Source organism: Metarhizium acridum (genome assembly GCF_019434415.1).
Source record: "Metarhizium acridum strain ARSEF 324 chromosome Unknown scaffold_31, whole genome shotgun sequence".
In the NCBI taxonomy this organism is placed as follows: Eukaryota; Fungi; Ascomycota; class Sordariomycetes; order Hypocreales; family Clavicipitaceae; genus Metarhizium; species Metarhizium acridum.
Genome location: NW_027094018.1, coordinates 1,765,577 through 1,789,108, shown reverse-complemented (window position 1 = coordinate 1,789,108; position 23,532 = coordinate 1,765,577). Strand labels below are relative to the sequence as shown.

Here is a 23,532-nt window from a genome sequence, read left to right as displayed (position 1 = left end):
AGAGGGCTTCCATGTCAAGCATTGGCCCGTATTCCGAGACACAGGCTTATACCTGGATCCAGCATGTTCATGCAGCACTTGCCTCTCTGCAATCGTCGCCGGGAGATGGTTTAAACCGCACCACAGGATGGCATGGGTCCATGGGAGGTCTTACCCTGACGGCGTTCGAGTCCCTTCTTGACATTTCCGGTGACGAGTGGAAGAGACATTATTCCCAGCCTCTGTGGGATAGTATGCAGGCCCGCATCGGCTTTGTCAACCCTGATAGAATGCCGCTACCTGGGCTCATCTCCATCCCGCCACAATCGAGCAAAAGCCGTGTCAAGTTGCGGACGGTGCCCAAGGCCGGACTGGGCATTGCCACAACACCGCGCAAGCCTCCTCCAGAGAGTCTTGCGGTCATGGTAGATGCCGTGTGTGATGCAGCCGCCTTGTCTGACACAGATTCGGTAGACGGCGTGGTCAAGAGTCACCCGGGGCTCATTGTGTTTCTTTACGATACCTTGGTGGCCAACCTCGGCTCCCGGGCTGGACCCGATGACAAGCTAATGGCCACTTTAAAAAGAAGAATCCATCTTGTGAAAGCCATCAACGAGGCGCTGCAGGTTTCGGGGCCATCGGCCGAGGGGCTTACCTGTAAGATGTTTTGGATTCAGCGCTGTCGAGCAGGTCGAGCAAACTGTGGAGCAGTCGTCATTTGACAGTTTCATAAACTCCAATCCTCATTTAGCCTATGAGGACTTGCCCCTGATGTACTATTCCGAGATGATTTTGAACAGCAGTGAGGCCAAGGAGGTGTTTATGGCTCCGGACCGGCGACCCTTTCCCAGCACCATGTACGGGGGCATTACGGCACGACAGTACATATGAATGACTGTTTCCTCTATGTTAAGATTTCCCCTCCTGGTACAAAATTTTAAAAATGAAGATTTGAAATTGTAACAGGTTCATCAATCTCAACACCAGCATCTACGTGAACAGCAAAGACGTGACCGTGAGGCTTGGTGAACTCTGACACTGCTAGGACAATAACAGCTCAGCTCGTTTTCGCTCCTACAAAGGAAACTAACGCAGCTCTGCAGATACAAGTAACAAAATGAACCGGCAAGAGGACAAAAAGAAAGGCAGGGACACCCAATCAACAAAAAAGGGGGGCTGTAAACATGACCAACTCAACCCAAATGCAAATGCCCATCCGCCCGGCCGACGCCATCTTCTGCCTCTGCAGCTTCGACACGCGCGTCGCCCAGCGTGCCGCGCAGCTATACCTCGACGGCCTGGCCCCGATCCTCATCTTCTCGGGCGACTCGGGAAAGCTCACCGAGGGACGATTCGCCAAGACGGAGGCAGAGACGTTCGCCGACATTGCCCGCGGCATGGGGGTGCCCGACGACAAGATCGCCGTGGAGAGGCTGGTGAGGGCAGGTTATGATAACCATTTGCCTCGGGGATTCGTGGTGAATGGGCCCAACTGAGGAGTAGATGTATTTGGCAACGTAGACGGCATAGAAAGACACAAAATAGAGAACTTGTTAAAGCGTTCTCGTGTGGATTGGTTACATGCTCCTTCATCGTCGGGCTATTGCAAGCTTGGAGGCTGAGTAAAGTTATTCATACCGAATGTGTCTATCCGGTGCATGGTATGTTTCGCAGGCGGAAGAGATATTTCCCTCACGTTGAGTGTCTGGCTCGTAAGGGTGTAGGTTATTTTACATTTGCCGCGAGTTTGGCCGTCGACTTTAGAAACCCCTGAAAACTCTCAAACGCTGTCGCGTCAAACCCTTCCGTCCAGCGACATCCCACCACCACCTCTTTCATTGATACACGAATCCACACCTTGAAGCCAAACATACACCTTGGATCGCTTTTCGAAATTGAACTCTCCGTGTTCTCGCCGGGGTTTTGCTGTTCTCTCTTCTTCCGTCTCCGCCATGCCCTCGCCCATACCTTATCAACTGCGCGGCCAGTTCCTTCATATGCTTGTGTGTCCCAGTCCCAAGATATCAAGTCCAGGGACTCAATAGCGGCAGTGATTTTGGAAGCAAACTCTCCAATGCTCTTGGGCATCTCAACTGACATCACTTCCGCCTCCGTCACACAAGGAAGAATATTCTTGGATAGCGCAGATCTCGTGCCCCTCGCGACATATTGTGCTGGACGCATTGGCTGAAAGGACCATGCAATAGCCCATCTCCGCGTTTTATTCCCTTGGACGAATTCTGTGACTGCGTAGTTTTCAATCCCGGACGACCGCAGCTGCTCGATGAAATCTACAAGGTTGGAGAGAAATCCAAACATGGCCGAGTACCACTGTACTCGTGCTCGCAGGGCACAGGATTCCTCGAGCATGCAAACGACAAAGGCCAACTCTCCGCCGGGTGTGACCATTTCGGTTTTGCTGCCCGTGCATGCAGTGTACGGCGGTCTCTGTTTCTTTTTCGCGCTACTGAGTAGGTCTTCTTCTGACATGTAGAAGGGGGGGTTGGTCATGGTGAAATCGATGGACTCTAGTGCCAGTTCGTCCAGCGGGATAAGTGAGCTGCCTGGAGAGCGGGCAACTACATTGACGCGACTTGATAGGTCATTAATTTCGACGTTCCTCTTTGCCCATTTTAGACTTTTATGGTCAATGTCTGCCAAAGCATTAGCAGTTTCCAAGCATGGAATCGGTGAAAAAACGATTCGGACGTGCCTGTTGCAACAAAGGACCATGGCCGCTGAGCACAACCTAACAAGGGATAGATACAGCTGGCACCGGTGCCGATGTCCATTCCCGTAAGCTTTCGCCCAGGCTCATTATAAGAAGATGTGTCGAGTAAATCCTTCAGCCAAAGGATGTAACTGTGGCGGTTTGGCACCTGGCGTTTTGGTGAGTATGCAGACCGGCTGAGGCAAAGGGCAACTCGGGACTTACCGGTGGACATAATCTGTCGTCTGGGAGCTCTAGTTTGATACCAAAATCTAACTTGAGAAGTGTTTTGGTTAGTTGCATGACCGACTTTGGGTCCCGAAAGTCCACATCTCGCCCTTTGGCACTGCTCAACAAATCAGCCTTGCCACACAGTCGAGCCAATGTTGGAAATGGGTGACCAACACGGCAGCAAACTCGGGATCCAAACGGGATAGCTCTTTAAAGTCGGGCGGCCTGGAATAAAGCTCTCGAAAATGGCGATCTAGCGCATTTCTGCTGGATGGCTTGGCGATGGTTTTGTTGGCTGGCGCTTTCACTAAAAACTCGTCGACTTGTTCTTCTACACTCGTATCAGCCTCCGAAGAGGCCTTTCGTCTGTGGTGCATGAACCTTGATTACGCTTGTTTCGGATTATTCGCTTACATCCCCGCCAGTTTCTCAGCCAGTTGCCCAGCGAGCAGTTGGATGCGCGATGCACCAGTCGATGGTTGAAGTTCTGCGCTTCCAAACGTTGAAGTCGATGGCAGTTTGGTGTCGAGTGGGGCCGCTGACAAGCGCTGCTATGGGTTGGCCAGTCGCACGCCAGAACTTGTAGATTACCCAGAGACGTTTTCTGCCTCAATCACACCCAGCATAGGCGAAGCCGTGGCTGAACGGGCTCAAAGCTGCGACAGTTTGGAAGTAAGCGCAAGTCAGAAGAGACTCCTATAATTTATTTCCAATGCGCTGAGCCATTCTCTCTCTTTTTTGGGGAGGGGGAGACTTGTCGATGTATCACGATGCGGTGTCAAACTACCATTAATGCACTCAATTGTTGATTCCATGAACCAGGAGATTCGGTTATTGAGCCTCCCAGCTTTTCCGCCTGTTCATTTGGGCGCATATTTGAGCAAAGGGTGGTGGATTCCCTTACTAGTTTCTCAAAGACCATACATCACCACAACAGCACCCTCCATCGCCATCCGTCAAACATCCTCAAATCACTTTCGTCGAGGTCGGCATCTCCCCCTTCGATCCTCTCGGTCAACTTCCTCAACCTCTTGTTCAATGTCTTGGCCACTCTGATGGTCACTTCATTCTGAAACACATACAAGATGGCAAAGACGAAAAACGCCACCTTTGCAAGCATGCCTCCGCCCAGAATGGCACTCTTCATCCCGGACAGTAGGCCCTTGGATTTGCGAAAAGCGTACTCGGTGTCGTTGGACGAAAGCCGTGATTCTTCGTCCGAGTTGCGGCGGAAGATTTTGCGGACAGCGGGGATGAATGCCGCGCTGGGTTTGCATTAGAAATCGAATCGAGGCACAATTCAAGTGTCGTACTAGCTGGCAGGTCGGACTCGATGACTTACATTGCGCCTCCCCAGAGGAATCTTCTCCACCGATGATTCTCAGCAGCTTGAGCAAGAGCTCTCACTTCGGCTTGTAAGGTGCTCAGGTCGCCCAGTGCCATGCCAACCTGGCTCCTCAGACGGGATTCGAGCTCGAATCTCGCTGCGCCGCCACCTTGTTGCAGCTGGCTCCGGGCACGTAGGAACTCACGGAGGTGAAACCGCGCGCTGGCTTTGACGTTGCGAATGTCCAGCGGTACGGGAGCGGGCGTTGTGCTTCCGGGGTGATCTGGTATCTGGGAGTCTGGTCCGAGTTGCAAGCCAAGGCCCTGACCTGGCCCTGGCGGAGGAGGCGGGAAGTACGGAGCATTAGATGGCGATGGCATCGGTTGGGGGTCTATGGGCCGCATGGGCGGTTGGGAGCTTGAAGATGCCATTTGTGTGGCAAGGCGAAGCTGCAAGGGTCCTCGATGGTCAATGAGGGCGGCATCAAAGATTGATAATTACGGATGAGCACTTACGGTTCAACTGCCAGTTTTGAGGTGGTGATGTGATTTATCGGAGGGAGGCTGGTAAAGTGGGCGTCATTCTGGGGTGACATGGACAGACACATGCATAGATGGGCGGCAGCATTGAACCTACAGTTATGCAGTGACAGGTGCAGACAGCTGCCGAGAGCAAGCCACGGCGCCGTGTGATACTATTGGCTGCCCTTCTGCCAGGGTCCGGCCAAGGTCGCAACATGGTCTTGGCATAGACATCGCCATGCTCACCAAACAACCACCCCGATAGATATCACGATAACACGTCAATAGAGTACTGCCTTCTTCTCCGATAAGGGCGTCTTTCCTATGTTTCAAAGCCGGGCTAACCGCAATTATTCTCTTACGTAGTTGCCGTAGGGACATGTCGTCGACCACGGAGTGCAGACCTAGGTGTTGAATAGCATCCCCATGAGAGTCAATTTTATGCGCCAAGAGCTCTGTGTTTACTGTAAGCTCATGATGAGCATATTCAAAGGCCACCGTCTTCCAAGCGTCAAGGACCGAAGGCTCCAGCTTTAAACCCCATGTCCCGCGCCAGGATATTAAAGCACCTTGTCGGCACCAGGTAAATGCACAAGCTTCCCCTTTTGCTCCATTCCATATAGTCATAGTCTCAAGCCTTGGCATGTTGAGTGCAGATTGCGCTGCGGCCTCTAGTAGCTTGTTGGTTTGGAGAGGATTGGTCTTGTGCATTCTTTGGGAGGTCAATGTGAGGGAATGTAGCTGATGCCATCACCAATGAGGTCGGCAAGCGTGGAAGAAGTCGCAGGCATCAGCGAGAAAAGCAACCGATAGGTATTTGAGTTGCCAGCTATTTGCTGCAAATGAAGCGCCTACCGCAGGAGTCGTGATCCGGACTCGGTCTGGGATTAGGCTCGAATTTCGCCCTCGAGAAAGCTGGAATAAGTTAAGGTAATTTTCATTAAAATCCTCGAATATTATAACCTTCTTGACACTTGCCGGAAGTCTCTGGCTAGTCATTTCTTCGTAGCCTACAGTTCAGATGGTTAGGCTTATGACGCGTTAAATGTAGATGCGGTTTCCTACCTGAGTCCCACATGTCTTCAGAGACCTTTTCGGATAACCGCCATGGCTCATATATCATCTCTTCTAGCCGGGGAAGCTTTGACCAAAGGTATGATAAGGTCAGGGATATAGTTGACGACGAGACTGTCGGCGGAGAAGGAATTTTGTTATGGCTCGTACCCGAGGGAGCTCTTCCTGAAACTTGGGAGTAGCTGGTTCAAATGGTCGTCGTAAGGCATCATCACCGGGTGCTTCAATCATGCGGCCGTGCCACCATCCGTGTCTTGAATCATGTCGCTGTCGCAGTCGCGCCATTCTTCGCCTGGCACTCAGATTCGGGGAATTCGAGCTCATCTTCATCCGGTGCTCTGAGTCGCTTGGCGAGTATGCATTAAGCTCTAGTGTTAAGTCCCCTCCGTCCTGCTTCCAGTTGGCCAAGATGAAGAATAATCTCGTGATTGCTGCTGCTATGCTTTTGTTATTGGTAGAGTACCATGTCACCGACTCCATTCTTCGGCAACTTCGGCAAGTATATCTTTGAAGCTCGATATTAAGCGGAATGTGCTTAATGAGCCCTTTGTATTGCTCAGAGAGTCGGTCTTTTTAGCCAGCACTATTCGCTAGTTTAAGTCATGTCAGGTACCTTTTCATATAATTTTCACTATAAAAATACATGTTAAATTTCTCACAACCACACAAGGCTGGGTCACAATAAGCTACAACTATTAACTGCATTTTAAGCATAATGGACTCCTTTACCTCCACCACAGTTAATAGAAGTAAACTTGACTATACACTTGTTTTTACACCAACACTAAGTCAATTCATTTAAAATAACCTTATTAATAAGGCTGCTAGTTGAATTTGATTGTTGATTTTAGTATTACGTAGCATTTATCACCAAGTGCACCGGTTGGTTTCCTAATTTATCTATTAGGGTAATTGTATATACACACACATGCACAAGTCATATCATATTAAAGGCATCATGCGGTCATGGCACATTAAGCTTCATAAGATCGATAAACATAGGCCGTATTCAAAAGTATAAGAAAAAAAATCAAAAATAAAGCCCTAGTTGTGATGAACAGCAACCCTCTTCTCTTCATCGTCTTCCATGTCAGGGGCCTTGCTACCGCTATTCTCATGAAAAACGCCGGCGTGGGCGGCGCGGCCAACAGTCTCTACACCAACGGCCTCCTTGGCATCCTGATCGTGACTGACGTCGAATTTGCGGCGCAGATGCTCGGGCCCGATAATGGTGAGCAGCAGGGTGTATGCGTAGACGCAGCCCATGAAGATGCAAATGACCTTGCCGTACTCGTAGCGCTTGACGCCCTTTTCCGTGGGCGGCAGCGGGAAGCGCTCGCCGATACGGGCCTCGATGGTGGACGAGGCCGACGAGACGAGGTTGCCGAGCTGGTAGGCGGTGCCGACGACAAAGGTGCGAAAGGCGCCGGGCGACAGCTCCATCAGGTGGATGGGGATGACGCCCCAGGCGCCCTGGACGCAGAACTGCTGGAAGAAGGCGGCGGCCATGATGGACTTGTCGCCGACGAAGCCGTAGGGGTACAGCAGGGCGCCGCCGACGACGCAGCAGAGCACGATGCTGAAGCGGCGGCCGACCGACTGGCTGCAGAAGCCGACGACGGTGCCGCCCGTCATGGCGCCCAGGTTGGCGACGACCTGCGTCACCGTCACGGCCGTCTTGCTGAAGCCGAGCTGGTTCTCGAGCATGGTCGGGTACAGATCCTGCGAGCCGTGGCTCATGAAGTTGAAGCCGGCCATGAGCAGCACGAGGTAGGTGAGCAGCAGCCAGTGCCGCCGCAGAGCCACCTTGCCCTCGCTGATGAAGACGGCGCCGGCGGACTTGCCGACGTGCCCGGCCTCGTTGCGCATACGCTCGCGCTCCTGGAAGACTCTGGTCTCGGGCAGCATGAGGCGGATGACGATGAAAATGACGGGGGGGCAGGCGGCGAACCAGTACAGAGGGCGCCAGGTATGAGATGTGGTGTCGACGAGGCCGCGGGCAAAGGCGGCGCAGAGGAGGTAGCCAAAGGCATACTATATTAATTGACGAGGAAGAAAATGTCAGCTCAAGAAACTGAATTACACGCGCAGTTTGGGGTTACAAGTATTCAACCACCCGGTGGTGTTGAGTGGAGGTGAAGAACCAATTGATCTTTTAGGAAGGAGGGGTCTTTTAGGAAGGAAAGGGGGGGGGGGGAGGGAAAAACATCGCAAGCACCCTGCTGGGCAATCAATCATACGTACGCCTTGCTGCAGGATACCGCTCATGAGACCGCGCGCCTCTTCAGGAAGGTCTTCGAGGGCCGTGGCGGCAGCGTTTCCGTAAAGACCGCCCATGGCAATGCCAAACAAGGCGCGGCATGCGAGGAACTGGGAATATGTCTGGCAGAAACCAGTGCCCTAAGAAAGGTATGTTAGCGAAAAAGCTCATGCATGGTTTTTTTTTTGGTCACCTGTCTTTTATCACAGATGACGTTTCTCTCTCTCTTTCTCTTTTTCTCTTTTCCTTTTTTTCCCTCTTCCGCGTTTGCGCACTTGCGCCTACCCCAGACATGAGGCCCAAGCTGCGAGCGCCAAGATGGCCAAGTCGGGTGGCTCCCCGCGCCGCGCGCTCAGCGGCGCCACCTCCTCGCTTCATCATCTCATCTCAGTCTTGGCAAGCCCTACAAAGATGGGGACCAATGCAACGATCTGCGACGATGCACTACAGTGTGTTGCAAGAGGGATTTTTTTCTCTTCCAACTCTCACAAGACTTCCTAATCTCCTGCAAACATGGCCACACGAGGCAAAAATGGCAAAAGGTGAAGGGGTCCATCGTACCAGTTCAAGAACAACAAAGAGTAAGTTGTTAACAATGAATGGCCACCGACGGCCGTATCGATCGCTAGCAATACCAAACAGGATGGATCCCACTGATCGGAACATGAGAACCAGCGTGATGCCCCATGTGATATCTGTGGCGGTTTTGCCAAATTCTTTGGACAGGTCAGAGACGGTCAGGGAAACCGTAAAGAAGTCAAAGGCATCCCACGTCTATCCATCCAAGGAGATCTTGTCAGCACTAACTTGGCCCAAGGCATGCATGCATGGGGAAATTTTCAGCACTCACCCAGGCAGAGAAGGCCAGGGCAAAGAATGCCCACTGTTGCGCGTCGAGCATGCGAATCAACTTCCACGGGTTGGGAACAGGCAACATGGGCGGTTTGAGGGTTGAGAATCTCGTCGCAAGATACTGGCCGGCCGACATGCCCTCGTGAGGCGCGGCGCCTTCATTTTCGGCGCTCTCGCCACCGTGGTGTCCCATGGCGACTCAATTGATGGTGGATGTGACGAAGAGATTTTCAGGTCTCAGATTCCAGCGACGAAAGGCCGGTAAAAGGGAAAATGAGAAGAAGGAGAAGAAGAAGAAGAAGGAAGTTAAAGACGACGAAGAGGAAGGAAAAGAAGTAGACGACATGGCCAGCACAAGCCACTCACAGCCCCCGGATCAAGCATCAGGGAAAGCCGGCTAATATACCATCATCATGCCGTCAACAAGAGCGACGGGCTAGGGACAACAGCTCCCAGCTAGCCTGGCCCAAGTGTCTCCGACGCCTACTGGCACCACTTGGTACTATCTTGTTCGTGCCGCCTTGTGATTTAACTGGGGTATCACAGCTTCGACGTGTGTGTTTCGACTGCCCACATGATAAAGTGCCCGCACTTCTTCCACCTCCGCAAGCGCCACACTCCATCTCGAGCATCTTCTGTCCCCAACGAGGCATGGAAAACCGGGGTAGGCATGGCCTTTCGCCAATCGAGCTCCATGATTTGGAGTGGCCGTAAGCAGACAAGGGGCTTGCAGCGTTGAACGGCCGATTGGGCTCCAGCACGGCCCACCAAAGTTGAGAGAGGCTTCAGAAAAAGGACGCCAAAAAAGCTCAACTGCATCACCATGTTCAGATCCGGTTCGCAAGTGTAAATGCCATCTTGGATTTTAGCTCAGCCGGTTACGACATTGTTCCAACTGCAAATCGCACCCTGGCCGTGTCCATGGCAGCTCTTGCTCCTCGTTGCCAATGTCCACGATTTGATGTTGACTGACGACTTGACAACTCGCCGAGTCGCGGGCCTGTCTGTCCTTCTTCGGCCGACGATTATCTCCAAGGTCCATGGACAACAGACCATCTCCAAGGGCTTGGCTCCGGAATGCGGCACTTGCTGAGTAGGCTCTCCAGTCTCCACCACAGGAGACCATGTATGTAGGACGTCTCGCCCGTGGTCTATTCCAAAGTTTGTACGAGTTCTGGAAATGATGAATATGCAAACCTTGAGACCCAGCGGTGTAAGAATCACACAGTCACATGACGCAGCGCGACAAGGAATACCATGCTACCATGGAGCTCCTGTTGACGATTGACTTTTATGTCGCGCCCGGCATGAGGGTATGTATCAACTGTATCAATCACACAACTTAATGTGTTGGTCCTTGTTCTTTGCTGGCCCCCGTCTGTGGACCCCGATTCATGATGCAGGCAGCTCTGACTACCCGTAACAACACGAAAAGGCCATTAGGCCCCTGGCAACCCGGTCATCAATGGATCAATGGACGCTTGAATAAGCCTAAGTCTCAAGCTTCAAGTTCCGAACATTGGAGCCATGTTGTCGACATGAACGCTGCGACCCCCTCTCTGAGGCGTCGATTCATCGAGTCTTGGAATCCTAGCCTCAGGCTTGGAAGGCCGCTCTGCCGGCCCCAACCCACCACCAGGTCTCATCAAGCAATGTCTTGGCCTTTCGTGAATTGTGCTTTGAGGCCGAGTACGGAGTATGGTGGGATGGATTCCTGGGACTCGCAGGCTTGCCAGCCCTGATAGCCGATGGGCCACAACTAGTAAAGCCGGCTCTTAGATCCGGTTTGACGCAGTCACGGCGCTGCGGAATGCCATTGACAAATTCATCCTCAAGCTAAAAGTAAAGGTCAGCAATGGGGCCTTGTGGCTGATCTACTGGCCGCGGAATTTTCTGATGCGTGGCGTCACAAGGGGGACGGCGCGGGCTAGCCTCCAGCGATACCTCGTTCAGCCAGAGCAAATGGTGATGCGCCACCTCCGCACGCTGCTTCTTATTCTTCTAGTTCTTCTTGTCCGGGCTATGGGCATCTGGTGGGGACAATACGGTCAACTGTCCGCCGTTTGAGGCTGTTTAGGCCCCGGACGTGGGCCGAAATCTGATTCCCCTATGCCATGAGCGCGAGCGGCGATTTTTGTTGTGTCGGTCAACACGATCAATATCTTGGGTGCTGCCTTGGATGCGGCATAGCAAACCCTACAACGTTGGACTGCAACATGCACACGTGAACCACTCTGGCTGAGACTCCAGAGCACCTCATACCAACCAAGTAGTGCGTTACTTGGGAAAACGGCTGTCTGTGCAGAAATGGCCAATCTACAATTGCCAATTCTGGCTCCAGCGGAAACATGGTTCTTCCTGTGCAAGTAGAAAGAAACGTCATGCCCGGTCGTTCTTATTGGCAGACTCGAGTCAGCTGGTTGCTGAAACCTGGTCCTGTTGTCGCCGAGTGCTAGAGGACCCGAGCCATTTTAATTGGTAGTCGCCATTCTCTTTCCCCGGAGCGCCACCAACCCCCGCGTTCTGTGGTGAACCAGGTGTATTATGTGGAAGAGGGTTAGCGTTAGGCGGGTGAAAATACCCTTTTAATCAACTCTTGCACCCGACGCAGGGACACGGACTTGGTCAACGTCTTCCGGCTCATTCTCGTCACCATCTCCTCACGACCGCCGTAATCAGCTGCGAGAGATAATGCGACATCACACGAAATCAAATTGAATTACATATTGAAAAAAGTTAAACCCCCCACCCCCCGCCTCGCAAATATCATGCCAGTCCCTGCTCACGGGCCCAAACCCAACTTCCTTTCTTCTCATGCCCAGCTAGCTGCGGGCGCAAAACGTCGCCGATCCCGCCGCCCAGCTATTTCTATCCGCCGCCACGACCATCATAGTGACAGCAGCACAAAAAGCCCAGCTCCTGCCACAGAGGTACATCGGTTAAACTCCCCCAACATTAGAAAATAGCCCATATCGCTACGCCCCATGTCGAAACATGATGTGTCCAAGCACGATACACACAGAGGTACGTATCCCGGTCGGATACGGAGTACATTCTATACAGCAAGACCCGAGGCTCCAAGATTATGGCCCTCATTTTCCTATCAGGTTTTGCCAACTCGGCGCAATTTATCACGAGGTGCCGTGAAAAAAAGTGCTCTCCATAAAGCCCCAAAAAAGCATTCCGTCTCTTTTACAACTCGTTTCTCAAACTGACATATCCCATGCCCCCCTTTTTTTTATCATTTAGAAAAAGAGTCTAGAGGCCCGGGGGGCGGGGGCTTATTATTGAGACGTGTCGATTCATCGAAACACCACGTCACAGACAGCAGGTCAACGTACAACAACAAGATGAGAGAGTAAACGAATGTATTAAAAAACGGTTGACAAATGAGTCCAAGTCAAGATATCATGTATTCCCATATGTCGTCTCGTCAGCATCCATTTTAACGACCCCTATTGTGACTGTGAATATAACCATTCCAAATCCCTCCAACGCCGTCCTCCCCTAGCTAATTAATCACCGGGTATCCGTCCTGCTCGTATAATCCTACAAAGAGCCCTCCTTTACTCGCCCCCCACATTCGCCTAAAAAACATCTTCGATAAGCAACTTCTTGTCTCATATTGCCATACAATACAGTGTGCTTCGGGGTTGTCAAAAGACGCCTCACTGTCGGCGTGCTGCGCCATCAAGCATGAAAGGCGCCAACCCCTGGGCTGACTGTCAAACGCCGCCACCCATAAATGCGGCAAGGTCATCTAGGTCGAGAAGCTGCCTCTCGAATGCCTGGCAGAGCTCTGGTGCCGTCATGTCTTGGCTCGTGGTCTGGCCGTCTTGTGTTGCCGCGACTCCGTTCGATCCCACGTCAGGACTTCGCTGCTTCACATCGCCAGACTGCATTGTAGCCAGTGGTGCGCCCGGAGGGGGCGATGTAGTAATGGAGGGTGTCTGTATGCCGCCAGAGCCTCCATTGATTGTCGTAACGCCGCGTCGAGGAAGAGCGACGGCAGGTGGTTCACTGTCACCTCGAGCGGATTCCGAAACTGACCTTGGAGCAGAGCCGTGATGGGCAACCCCAGACCCTCCGGCTTGCTGATCGTACTCCATCGCATCAGGGTTAGTGTCAGCGTTGGAAGAAATCTCATCTTTAACACCAGAGGCAGACCCGTGCCTATGAGTTGCGGGGATAGCGTTATTGGTTGCCGCAGCGTCATTGTTGAGGACCCGCTGCATGACAGCAAGATGCCTAAGCCAACTTGACATTAGAGGCCAACTTTCGGTGCCTTCATGCATGAACTTCAATCCATCCTTCACAATGTGGGCGGCTGTTTCGACGGCATTGGGAGGTGTAAGTCCCTTAAGAGACAAGTAGGCAACAGTTGCGCTGGCAGTGAATGCAGAAAACAGCATCACAATGGGAAAACAAGTTGGATGGTCCTTCTCAGAACCAGCCTCCACAGCGTTTAGAAGCGAGATGGTTCCATGGCAGGAAGTGAAGAGCCGGTCCACGACATCATGGCATCGGGGATTCATTCGGAAGGACTCCAAATTAAAGCTCGGCGATATAACGTCCTGCAGCAGACGCCGACGATGAACGAAAACCGATGCACAATGTAGCAGGCAGTGCAGCATGGCAAAAGTATATCCGGAGCCCATAGTCATGTGCAGGTTGATTTGGCCAGGTTTGTCAACAAACTGCATGGGCAATGAGGCCCGGAGACCTTCAATCTTTGCAAAGAGATCGCTGCAATCTTCATCTCGGAAGTTCTGGACCGTGCTTGCGGTGAGCATACCCACTACATCACGCCAAATGGTGGAGGCGAGGACAATGTATCCGAATTCGCCAATCTCACCACCAGAACCGTGGCCAGGGGACAAAGCACTGTGGCCAAGATATTGGGGTAGAGTCTTGACGTAGACTGCGTTGCCGAACGCAAAGTTGATATCGGAGCAAGGCAGCGATACATCCGACGTGTCTTGCACCGCAAGAGCCGCAAACCGGCCCGGGGTGCTTGTCAAGAGACAATCGAGGATATAAACCAACCACAACGTACGTCGTAGGCTCTCATCACGAAGGAACTGGTCTGCTTGATCAGAGCCGTGATGGCCGTTGAGGATGCGGTACATCTGCAGCATACGAGCTGCCTGGCCAAGGTAGATGTAAGCACGAACTGCGTTCCTCGTCCCCCATTCATGAATGACGATGAGACAAAGGGCCTGAATATCGGCCAGATTGGGGTGATCCAAGTTCTGGTTGATCAGTGCGATTGCCTTGGAGGCATATGATTCTGCAGCATGAGTTGGGCTTCCATGTCGACGAATGAGTGTTGGTGAGCTCCTGCGCGTCAAAGGGTCAGTGAACATTCGGCACAAACCCTCTCAAGAGGTATTCAGCTCCCCTGGCTTCCTTCTGTCAAGTCCAAATGTGGCAATTTGACGAACATGAGCCGGGCAGTCGGGTGCTAGGAAGTGGCGTGATGCACCGATGGGTGCCATTGGCAGCACAGGCATGCAAAGCGACTGCAGGATGGGCCGATGCAAAACGGAATCCCCTCCACGCCGCACAGAGATGATGCCACTCATGGAATTCAGGGGAGAAATGAGGCAACTTACCGAGAAGCACAGGTCAAGAGACCGTAAACAAGTGTCGGCTCCAAAGTGGCATTCTTGAGCTGCTGGACAAACGTGGGCTTATGGAAAGCCACACAGGCCGGGAACGTCTTGGAGACGACTCGCTCACATTCGGCGATGAGTTCTGGCGTAAGCCTGAGGCGAAAAGAGTCAGCAAGAATAACTAGCTTCGGGGAGGAGGATGCAGATGCGCAGTTGGGCAATGCTGGGCAAAGAGACGGGCATCCATCGAGAGCACATGGCGCCACCAGCCGAGAACGAGCCCAGTCAGGCAGCAGACACCAAACCGGCTGTTTCGACGCCGGCGTAGATGGGGCGAAAGTGTCCTTCGCGGCAGCTCGTTGGCGTGGGCTCGACGGGGTCCCAGCGATCAGCAGCTGCGGAACAGATTTCGGTGCTCAAGCTCGGTGCCATGTGAGGGGAGAGGGGAGACGGCTGGCCAGGCAGCGCAAGTCGCCGGCATCTCGGAGGAAGGGAGCGAGAAGGTGTGGATGTGGAGGGTGCCGAGCCCAAGGAGGAGTGGTCCGTAGCGAAGGGTGTGGCGCGGCACCACAAGGCCATGCAGCGCACAGCGCAACGGCCGCTTGGCCCGGGGGATGCTGGACGGTGCAAAGGACGAGGGCCACGACGAGGCCACGACGGCGGCGGGGGAAAGCAGAAAATTATGCGCGCAGGCAGCGAGCACACGAGCACAAGGGGGCGACGAGATACTCACTTCTCGGGGGTGACCTGGGCGTGCCTAGCGGATCCAGAGCCCACCACGGGCTGCCTGGCATCAGAGGCGCCGGCGCCGGAGGCCGGGAGGCTGTCGCGCGCTGGGCGCTGGGCATTTGCGTGGCGAGCAGGACTCTGGCCGTGATGGTGAGCCATGCTCTCCGAGGGCAGATAGCACTCGTGCATTCCCTTCGCGCAATTCTTGCAGGGCGCGCGGCCATTTTCGTAGACGCACTTGGTCTTGCCTTTGCGGCAGCGAACACAAGCGCCGCCAGCCCTGAGGGCGGTTGAGCGAACCACGCCCGACGACATGGGGACGGTCTGGCGAGTGGACGGGAGGCAGCAATGAAATGAGGGAAAAACTTGGTCAAAAGACGAGGGAGACGCCCACGGTGTCTGCGGTTGGCGTCCGGATCAAGGCGACGAAAAAGATAGGATGAAAATTGCGCGTTGGCGATGCTGGAGGAGAGGGAAAGCACGACGCCGGAGAATCGAGGGCCCTTGCCGTGCTTGGTCGGACCGGGAGACCAGGGAAGAAAAAAAAAGAGGCTCCTCAGGCGTGAAATGACGCGTGAGGCGACGAGGCCAAGCGGGCTGGCGACCTACCAGATAGCCAGCGTACGAGCAACGTCAGAGTGTGCTGCAACGCCAGGCTCGAGAGACAATGGCCGACACGGCAATGTACGAAGCAAAATGATGGTGGAGGGAAATGTAAAATCGAGCGGGAAAAAAAAAAAAAAGAGAGATGCGGGAATGGGGGCACGCGGGAGAGGGCGAAGGGAAGCAGAGAGGCAGACACGGACGGGCGACGGACCTTGGGGGAGGGCGGGCGCCTCGAAAAGACGGGGAGGGGGCGAGCCAGAGCTGTCCATGACTGGAGCGCCAGCGCAGGGTACGGGCGGCGGATCGGCTGGGTCTGCCGGACACGCTGCTCCACCTGCGCTCGCAGAGTTCAATGTCGCAAGTTGAGTCGGCTTCAGGACGCTCCAGGTTTGAACTCTGTCTGCCTTTTCGTGTGCGCTTTCCTCGTGGACCTCAAGCCGGCTGGGGCCGGGGCTTGTTGGGCTTGGACGAGGCGATGAGGCCACGCCCGCGGCAAACGACAAAAGGCTCGACTGATTTTGCGCCCTTTTTTTTTTCTACGTTTGTCTCTGACGAGTTGCTCTTTGCAAATTCCCTCTTGCTTCTCATAGGCCGTGGGTTTCCTTCCCACCCACCCCCCCAAACCGGCCAATGTGCGGGTTGGGGATGAATTGTTTTGGTCTGCCGGCGCATCCAAGCATGCCACTTGAGCCGGTTGACCCTTCTGATTCAATGTCGAAGCTGGCCGGCCTGCTCCTTGTGCTCCAGCCGTCGCGTCAGGCGAGACGGGCTCTTGGGCTCTGGCTGGCTGAGCCTGGTGCCTTCCACGCCATCCACGGGCCAGCCGAATCACGGGCCTGCGCATTTGCACCAGCTTGAGCCAGCCATACTACCTAGGCACACTTGAGCAGCAACTAATGTACATGGCCGCGGGCCCGGCGGGAAACCGATCCAGACATTTCAAAGTCAGACATGGCAAACGCAAGTGAGCAGAACTGGCGAGGCTCGGCACGGCGGCGCTACCCGACCGAGCCTGGAACCCACCTTGTCTCCAGCATTGAAGCAACGAGGCAACCTGGCCCAGGAGTAAAGGGTCCTTGGGTCCATGTTCTCGCGACGACCTGTCAGGATGGCCGGGGCGGAGTACGGAGCTTCATCGTAACAGCGCCGGAAGGCCGCAGATTCGTCACACCTTGACGAGTTGCGAATTTCCGCATCGCATGTTTGCCTTGTCCATCTCTCCCCCTCGACCTCCCTACAAGAGGCAGATGCGTCACTGTTACGGAGCACGCAAGGCAAAAATTATCAAACTACCACCTCTGCCATCGAATGAGGTCGTGGGCTCACCAGAAATCGTCGTTGCCGCCTGTGTGCTCGTGTCACCCCCAGTGCGCTGCTCCCCCGGTGCGTGGCCTCTTGCCTCTCCGACTTTGCATTCTCGGGGTGGGATGCATTTGTGTGTTTGATACCGAGCCAGGCAAAGACCGGGCCACCCACCACCATGACAATTACCACCACCCCCTTTTCTAACTTCCAAGACTTCATCAACAAGGAGCAACGGGGAGGTGACAGCGGGAGCCCAGGGCGGCGGGCGAATAAGGCTCGTCGCTGGGGTTCGCTGCTCGAGGGAAGGAAGGCACCACCAACCACCTTGGAACGGGGTTTCCTCAGATGCGGACGGTACGTACGTGCCTACCCAGGTAGGTACTTGCGCAGGTACTAGGTACTTTTCTCCCGCGGTCCTGCTGTCCTACTTCATGTCCCGGACGGCGCTTGTACTCAAGTACCCGAGTACCTATCAGGTACAAATGTAGGAACTCATGTACCCCGTGCTCCGTGCTCCCCTGATTTGGTTGCCAACTTGTTGGATGCTGCGTTTCTGTAGAGATTATTTTTATCCCGCTCCTCCTGCCCTTCGCGCCGGCTGCGCCCATCAGACCCTTCAATATTGCTTCCAGCAGAGACGTCAGAGACCCTGCCAGCCAGGCCACTTCACTTGGCATGGACCAGACTGCCCCATTTCATTTGGTGGGCTCGACAGATGTCCAATACATTGACCCCTTACCACAGCCCCAGTCCGGCGAGGTCTGGTGGCCATCGCTCACGGCACACTCACGGCACACTCACGACCAGGAGGCGCCGCAGATCCTGCTTCCTCCGCACTCATCGGGGCACCAGCTTCATGCCCAACACCTCTCCCCGTCGTGTCAATTTAAATGAACGGAATCGCCACAAGTCGGACACGCTGGTCTCTCCGATGCGTCAGCAGCGGCTACTTGAGCCCGTACCAAGCCGAGTCGACGTGTCGATTGATTCGATTCGGAGTGGCGCGCTTCCACCAGTAGAATCAGATAATGTTGCGGTCCGACCAGCCCTCGTGCTTTGCCGTCTAGTCTTATTTCTCCCCTACGGATTCGGAACCTCGCCTTGTTTCCTTGTGGGGCCGAGTGTCTTCCTGAGGCTTCACGGAATCGCCAATTTGCCCATACCCGACGGGGGCTGGCCAACTTCTCATGTGCCTGTGTAACCCCGAACCTCAAATGCGCCCTTGTTGGCTTTGGAAGAAGCGTTTGGACCTCTGCCCAGTCAAACTGGCCGGGCGAGGCTGTCACCAGTAGGAGTCGGGCGGGATTGCAGACCATCACCTCATTCTCCTCACGGCACCCCATCTTCAACACTGCGCGTGTTCCTGGTTATTATATGGAAGCTCACGTCGGCTTCTCGTGGTTGAGCGCTTCAGGGCGTGTAGTACGGAGTAGTTAATCAGCGTATGCACTCGTGTGATAAGCAATGGCTTGAGTTGATGGCAGGCTACTTCGTACTCCCTACTCCGTATACTGTTTCTAATTTTGAAAGTCCAGCCTGGTTTTGGATCCCAAGCCAGCCTCCTCCGGCTCGAAGTAACTGCACCCGGTCTTTCTCTTTCTCATTGGCCACAAAGACAAACACCTAGGAGAACTTGACCTCGACCGCCACGGCGCTTGCGCAGGTTTAACGTTACCATTCTTGTCAGGAAGAACCCCAAGGGCCTTGCGACCTACCGCGTTGGGGTTCTCATCCGTCATCGCGTGAGTTTGCCGGCACCGGTGACATGAACAATTTAGCATCGGTGGAGACATTCTAACCCGCCAGCGAGGCCGGACGGCTTCGGCCCTGGTTGATGCCAGATCCTGCTGCTTCCCCACACCAGGCCATTCATTATTCAACGTTAACGCTTCGGCCTTCGGATACCTGGGTTCGGATTGGGGTGTCAATCGGATTTATCCAAGCACGGAGCAGAAGCACACCAATATTTTGTGTGCTGCCCAGCGTGTACATGGAGACGTTGAGTTGCTGGTATGAAACAGGGTCGAGGGCACTGTGCAATGGCAAATTTGCTACACCCGCAGACTGCTCAAATACCATGCATGGGCTTGTGAGGACCGACATGGCCCGGTGAAGATTCATGTGTCGCTGCCTGCTAACAAAATACGCGCTGCCAAGCAACAGGAGTTCGATTGCCACGGAAAAACTGATTTGGCCACAGAGAGAGAGCAATGGCGAGGCATGCTGGCAGGCACGCGGCACGCGGGCACGCGGGTGAGTGAAAAGTACATATGGCTTGATGGTCCGAGCTGTGAGACAGGCGCAAATCGGCAACCTGTCAATGATGCGAGGCAACGAGGGTATTATTGTGCGCATGGCCCGCCATGGCGAAGGGGGCATGCAGGTTGCCATGAAAGACCGGGTCATGGTGCGATCCGAGCATTGGGGGCCGTCTTCTCTTTGCCCGGGAAATTTGGGTAACCAAGGGTGCTTTGAAACAGACGCTGCAAACATTGACGCCGGCTAGGCCGCGCTCCTGGCACTTTGTGTGTCCTGATCCAGACGCTCGGAGATGATGCCGGTCGCAGCGTTTTGTGACGTGGCAATCGGTGATCCACGCTCGTCGGCTGGCGTCAAGGCCAAGGCAAGGCAGGGTATCGGCATACGGAGTATTGCCGCTCACAAGTCCCCAGGCCCTATGCTTGTGCTGCGAGATGCGAGTAATCTTGATCTCGAGCTTTGTTCGCAGAGAGGGTACGGAGTAGTTGGTAGCTTTTCTCTCACCCGTCTCCCTAGGACCATGCCCAGGGTGTGAATATCCTTCCTTTCCGGTGCGGATGTGAATGGTCGGCGAATCCGGTTGTCCCCTCGCGTCTTCTCTGCCGGCATGCCATGTTGACGGGTAGAGCCACCAACAGCACAGCCGTTTGAATACATAAGACGATGTAAAATAATCCGTAGGGGCTGAAAGGAATTGCAGACTATGCGCCCTATTCAAATAGCTTGTACATGTGGGCTTGCGGGCGGGCAGACAGGTGTCGAGACCGTGTAACCGGCTAGCGGGGCCATTGCCGTTGTAGACATACTTGGATGAATGACACCAAAGATATGGATGCAATATACTCGTCTACTCATTCCACCGTGAGGTATCGCCATTTTCTTTAGTTTCTCAGACCAAAGTGGAACAAAAAAAAATAGAGAGTTGGATATACACTGTATCCGAGTAAGATCTCCCATCCCAATATAGCCGTACGGACTATCCATATGGCAAGGCTTTTCAAAATGCGAACCCTCAACTCAAATAGCGACAGGATGCATCTGATAAAACAGCTCCGTGTTGAAAACCCCGAAAAGCAGCCGTTCTGTTTAAAGATAGAAATAGACATCGACACAGAGACGACACAACCACATACCGGGAGACTGGTTTGGAATCATGCGCTAACGGGTTTACTTACCCGGCAGTCAAGAAACAGGGCGTCAACGGTATGAGATATGATGAGACCACTTTACAGCATTTGATTGAATATCAGACAAGCATGTCGAGGCCCTCGCCTCGCCTATCTAACCAACACTGCTTGCATCAATTTGCAAACTAGCACGGGTATGTTCCCGTGGGGAAAGCAATTGCATATTCCAGCGTCAATCGCACGGCCTTGCCCGCGTTCAGGCTCACATCCCAATTCACCTCGCCGTCCTTCTTCAGACTGGCCCTGGCACCACCCCAATCCCTATTATCTCTGGCCTCCAAGCCCGGGGCTCCTGCTCTGACTTCTCCGCCGCTTAACGACATGCCCTGGGGGTTGAGCACCTCCACCTTGAGCTTCTCATCCTGCGATAGCGGCACTTGGTCGAGCACCAAGAGGGAGGTGGGTTTGGCGGCGGATGCGCGCGTGTTGTGGAGCACGACGGTCCTGGTGAACATGGCCGTGTTCTCTTTGCTAAACAGGCCTGCCGTAGCCCGTTGGATGACGGGCTTGGGGTACGTGACCTTGATAGCTGGGTCGATTCCCAGGCTGAGAGTAAACGTTTCACCCGCGCTGCAGCGCGGCAGGCTCGTTCGGCCCATGAAGCTTCCGTCGAGGGTCAGCCCCGCGCGTCCCTTGAATAGCGTCATTTTGCTGGTGTTCCTGAGCTCGGCCTTTAGGAATGCCACGGGCTTGTGCTTGGCGACAACAGTATGACTGTACGCTATGTTTGAGAAGCGGACGTGGGCGACGCGTTGCTTCGTCGCAGTAGACTTGGGGATGAGCGTCTTCAGCCCAGCAAGTTCGTATGTAGATGTAAGACCGGTCTCTTCCATGATGGAGTCTGCCCAATCAGACTCCTCCTCATTGTCTTCATCACCGTCGCCATCACCACCGCCGCCGCCACCGCCGCTTACAGGAAGCATATCCGACTTCTCGCGGTGTTCCACAACGTTTGAAAGCGTTTTTGCTCTCGCACCACCTGGGGCAGCTGACCCGAACCCTGCTGTCGATGATGACGGTGCACTGCCGAACAGCCCCCCTGACGATCCCCGGGTATCTGGGGCAGGTGTTCCAAAGAGGCTCGCACCAGCTGGTTGAGCTGGAGGTGGGGGAGGCATAGCGCACTGCGCTACAGGGAAGGAGGTAGGAGCCGGAGCCGGAATGGAAGAGTACTGAGCGGCAAGGGCCCGCTGCTTCTTCTTGATGGACTTTGCAGCCTGGAAACTAGCCACGGACTGGACTTCGTCAGGAACACCAAACATTTCACTCCGAGCTTTGTGTGGTCCCGTTTGTTTCTGCTTGGCCAGGAAACTACCCGTGTTGAAAACTTCATCGCCGCTTCGGGCTATCCGTTCATGGCTCTCTGAATACCCGAATGGAGGAGCGCCATGCGCGAGACTGATGTACCACGGATTGAGGGTCGGGATAGCATCGTCCAGCCCTGAGAATGTCGTCTGGGACGTCGACAAGACAACCTTGCAGTTGGACCACGTCTCAAGTGTAATGCGGACAACGTAGCAGTATTTCGGCCAATACTTCTCCCTCTCCTTTCTTACTCTGTTCTTCTCCCTCCTCTGCTCTTCTCGTCGTCTTGCCTTTTTGAACAAGTCCTTGGACCTGGCTTTGCGAATCCTTTCTTTTGCCCTTTCGGCCTTAACGCGCTCTTTGTCGTCCATCTTTTGCAGTTGGTATACTTGATCGATTTGATCTTCGATTTTTTCAGACACCTCACGCTGCTGCTTTAGACCAGTCATGTAGTCATCGTAGGCTTTTGATCGTTGTGTCTTGTACGTCTCCAGACTCTCTTCGATAACAACTCCGCGTTTCTTATCCAAAGTCTTGCCGTATGCGTCAAGAAGCTTGAGACGGCTCTCTGCGCTGGCAACGGTTTCATCTGCTCGTCGGCGTGCATCTTCCAGCCGTGTCAGCTGTTCCTTGACTGCTTTCAACTCAGGGCCTTCTCTCCACCGCCTGTCGTCCAAATCGTCGTCATCTGAGTCATCTGAGTCATCGCTATCTGACTCGGGATAGACTTCTTCAAAGATTTCTCGGTTGGGGAGTTGCTCTACTGAGACGTTACTGATGGTGAAGGCTGCCCCGCCCTCGACCTTGACTGAGTCTTCATCTACGGTGGGGCTGAGTCCAAAGATGGTGAGTTCATTCGTGCCAGACTGTGGATGATGTTGGTTGCTAATCTCTGTCTGGAATCATGAATGAGGTTACTGTGACACTTACCTTGAGATTCACGTTTTTAATGTCCCGCTGGATCTGGGCTCTGGTAGGGAAAAGGGTTACGGAGCGCGTACCGAGGTCTCGGAGTTTGTACTCAATCTTATGGATGGGGTCCATGATGAAGAACTGATGGTGCTAGCTAGTACGGTCTGGTTTGTTGATTTGTTGGAGCAATGATCAAGTGAAAGATGTTGCTATTCGGCTCACAATCGAGCGTGATGTATGAGAGTTTGCAAATTTGGCCGCAGGATTAGCTTCAACAAGCTGTTGACTGTGGGCTGGGTACAGAATCGTCACGATTGACAAGGGGCGCATGAATATCGATGAAGTTGACGGCATGAGGAAAAGAGTGCCATGTTATATGCGGCGGAGGATGTATGTATGAAGGCTGGCGGATGCTTAGCCCCAAATTTTGGCTTGATCCCAGATGACATTGTCGCCAGGTTTGCAGGCATCCAACTAGGCAGCCTCCCAGGCAGAATGAGGGCACATACCTACAGATAACATAACCTCCGAATGTTTAGTCAGGTGTGACATCGATTACCGGCTAAGTCACGTACTACAGCTGCTTTTGAAATATTTTTATTATATAAAAAATAATAGAGATATAATATAATATATTTTTCAACTTATTTTTAAAAAAAA

General features: G+C 53.7%; 9 protein-coding genes across 11 annotated transcripts; 2 read left to right on the top strand and 7 right to left on the bottom strand.

Moving 5' to 3' along the window:
• Window positions 1-11: 11 nt before the first annotated feature.
• On the top strand, window positions 12-870 carry J3458_005396 (uncharacterized protein; the record flags this gene model as incomplete). The annotated part of the gene is made up of 2 exons (XM_066118782.1): window positions 12-636; window positions 731-870. The coding sequence occupies 2 exons, from the start codon at window positions 12-14 to the stop codon at window positions 868-870; spliced, it is 765 nt and encodes a 254-aa protein (XP_065976303.1).
• A 13-nt stretch (window positions 871-883) lies between these two features.
• Window positions 884-3,450, bottom strand: J3458_005394 (uncharacterized protein). 2 transcript variants are annotated; one of them, XM_066118779.1, is made up of 5 exons: window positions 3,302-3,383; window positions 3,095-3,251; window positions 2,915-3,035; window positions 2,693-2,858; window positions 1,024-2,633 (listed from the first exon to the last, which is right to left on the bottom strand). In XM_066118779.1, exons 3-5 carry the CDS (start codon window positions 2,990-2,992, stop codon window positions 1,705-1,707), a joined length of 1,173 nt encoding a protein of 390 aa, XP_065976300.1. In that variant the 5' UTR covers window positions 2,993-3,035; window positions 3,095-3,251; window positions 3,302-3,383; the 3' UTR covers window positions 1,024-1,704. The 2 variants fall into 2 exon arrangements, with proteins under 2 accessions (XP_065976301.1, XP_065976300.1); XM_066118780.1 differs by having other exon boundaries at window positions 884-2,633; window positions 3,095-3,450.
• On the top strand, window positions 1,164-1,475 carry J3458_005395 (uncharacterized protein; the record flags this gene model as incomplete). The annotated part of the gene is made up of 1 exon (XM_066118781.1): window positions 1,164-1,475. One exon carries the CDS (start codon window positions 1,164-1,166, stop codon window positions 1,473-1,475), a length of 312 nt encoding a protein of 103 aa, XP_065976302.1.
• Window positions 3,434-5,778, bottom strand: J3458_005393 (uncharacterized protein). Its single transcript, XM_007812417.2, has 3 exons — window positions 4,763-5,778; window positions 4,263-4,696; window positions 3,434-4,185 (listed from the first exon to the last, which is right to left on the bottom strand). The coding sequence occupies exons 2-3, from the start codon at window positions 4,676-4,678 to the stop codon at window positions 3,846-3,848; spliced, it is 756 nt and encodes a 251-aa protein (XP_007810608.2). The 5' UTR covers window positions 4,679-4,696; window positions 4,763-5,778; the 3' UTR covers window positions 3,434-3,845.
• Window positions 5,779-6,797: 1,019 nt separating this feature from the next.
• On the bottom strand, window positions 6,798-9,461 carry JEN1_1 (Carboxylic acid transporter). 2 transcript variants are annotated; one of them, XM_066118777.1, is made up of 4 exons: window positions 8,953-9,461; window positions 8,664-8,876; window positions 8,087-8,242; window positions 6,798-7,876 (listed from the first exon to the last, which is right to left on the bottom strand). In XM_066118777.1, the coding sequence occupies exons 1-4, from the start codon at window positions 9,145-9,147 to the stop codon at window positions 6,887-6,889; spliced, it is 1,554 nt and encodes a 517-aa protein (XP_065976298.1). In that variant the 5' UTR covers window positions 9,148-9,461; the 3' UTR covers window positions 6,798-6,886. The 2 variants fall into 2 exon arrangements, with proteins under 2 accessions (XP_065976298.1, XP_065976299.1); XM_066118778.1 differs by having other exon boundaries at window positions 8,087-8,876.
• Window positions 9,462-12,679: 3,218 nt separating this feature from the next.
• On the bottom strand, window positions 12,680-14,320 carry J3458_005391 (uncharacterized protein; the record flags this gene model as incomplete). Its single annotated transcript, XM_066118776.1, has 1 exon — window positions 12,680-14,320. One exon carries the CDS (start codon window positions 14,318-14,320, stop codon window positions 12,680-12,682), a length of 1,641 nt encoding a protein of 546 aa, XP_065976297.1.
• Window positions 14,321-14,565: 245 nt separating this feature from the next.
• On the bottom strand, window positions 14,566-15,613 carry J3458_005390 (uncharacterized protein; the record flags this gene model as incomplete). Its single annotated transcript, XM_007812415.2, has 2 exons — window positions 14,566-14,722; window positions 15,303-15,613. The coding sequence occupies 2 exons, from the start codon at window positions 15,611-15,613 to the stop codon at window positions 14,566-14,568; spliced, it is 468 nt and encodes a 155-aa protein (XP_007810606.2).
• A 3,468-nt stretch (window positions 15,614-19,081) lies between these two features.
• Window positions 19,082-19,702, bottom strand: J3458_005389 (uncharacterized protein; the record flags this gene model as incomplete). Its single annotated transcript, XM_066118775.1, has 1 exon — window positions 19,082-19,702. The coding sequence occupies one exon, from the start codon at window positions 19,700-19,702 to the stop codon at window positions 19,082-19,084; it is 621 nt and encodes a 206-aa protein (XP_065976296.1).
• Window positions 19,703-20,690: 988 nt separating this feature from the next.
• J3458_005388 (uncharacterized protein) lies at window positions 20,691-23,455 on the bottom strand. Its single transcript, XM_066118774.1, has 2 exons — window positions 22,867-23,455; window positions 20,691-22,806 (listed from the first exon to the last, which is right to left on the bottom strand). The coding sequence occupies exon 2, from the start codon at window positions 22,407-22,409 to the stop codon at window positions 20,781-20,783; it is 1,629 nt and encodes a 542-aa protein (XP_065976295.1). The 5' UTR covers window positions 22,410-22,806; window positions 22,867-23,455; the 3' UTR covers window positions 20,691-20,780.
• Window positions 23,456-23,532: the final 77 nt, after the last annotated feature.

Bases quoted from the DNA above. Each gene is read 5' to 3' on its own strand.
- J3458_005394 (XM_066118780.1), bottom strand. From the start codon at position 3,297: ATGCACCACAGACGAAAGGCCTCTTCGGAGGCTGATACGAGTGTAGAA. The intron at 3,036-3,094 runs GTTGGTCACCCA...TTTGTTGAGCAG, and splicing joins GATCCCGAGTTTGCTGCCGT to TGCCAAAGGGCGAGATGTGG. The intron at 2,634-2,692 runs GCACGTCCGAAT...ATGCTTTGGCAG, and splicing joins ATGGTCCTTTGTTGCAACAG to ACATTGACCATAAAAGTCTA.
- J3458_005393 (XM_007812417.2), bottom strand. From the start codon at position 4,678: ATGGCATCTTCAAGCTCCCAACCGCCCATGCGGCCCATAGACCCCCAA. The intron at 4,186-4,262 runs GTAAGTCATCGA...ATGCAAACCCAG, and splicing joins TTCCTCTGGGGAGGCGCAAT to CGCGGCATTCATCCCCGCTG.
- JEN1_1 (XM_066118777.1), bottom strand. From the start codon at position 9,147: ATGGGACACCACGGTGGCGAGAGCGCCGAAAATGAAGGCGCCGCGCCT. The intron at 8,877-8,952 runs GTGAGTGCTGAA...TTGGATGGATAG, and splicing joins CCCTGGCCTTCTCTGCCTGG to ACGTGGGATGCCTTTGACTT. The intron at 7,877-8,086 runs GTACGTATGATT...CAATTAATATAG, and splicing joins GCGGTATCCTGCAGCAAGGC to TATGCCTTTGGCTACCTCCT.
- J3458_005388 (XM_066118774.1), bottom strand. From the start codon at position 22,409: ATGACTGGTCTAAAGCAGCAGCGTGAGGTGTCTGAAAAAATCGAAGAT.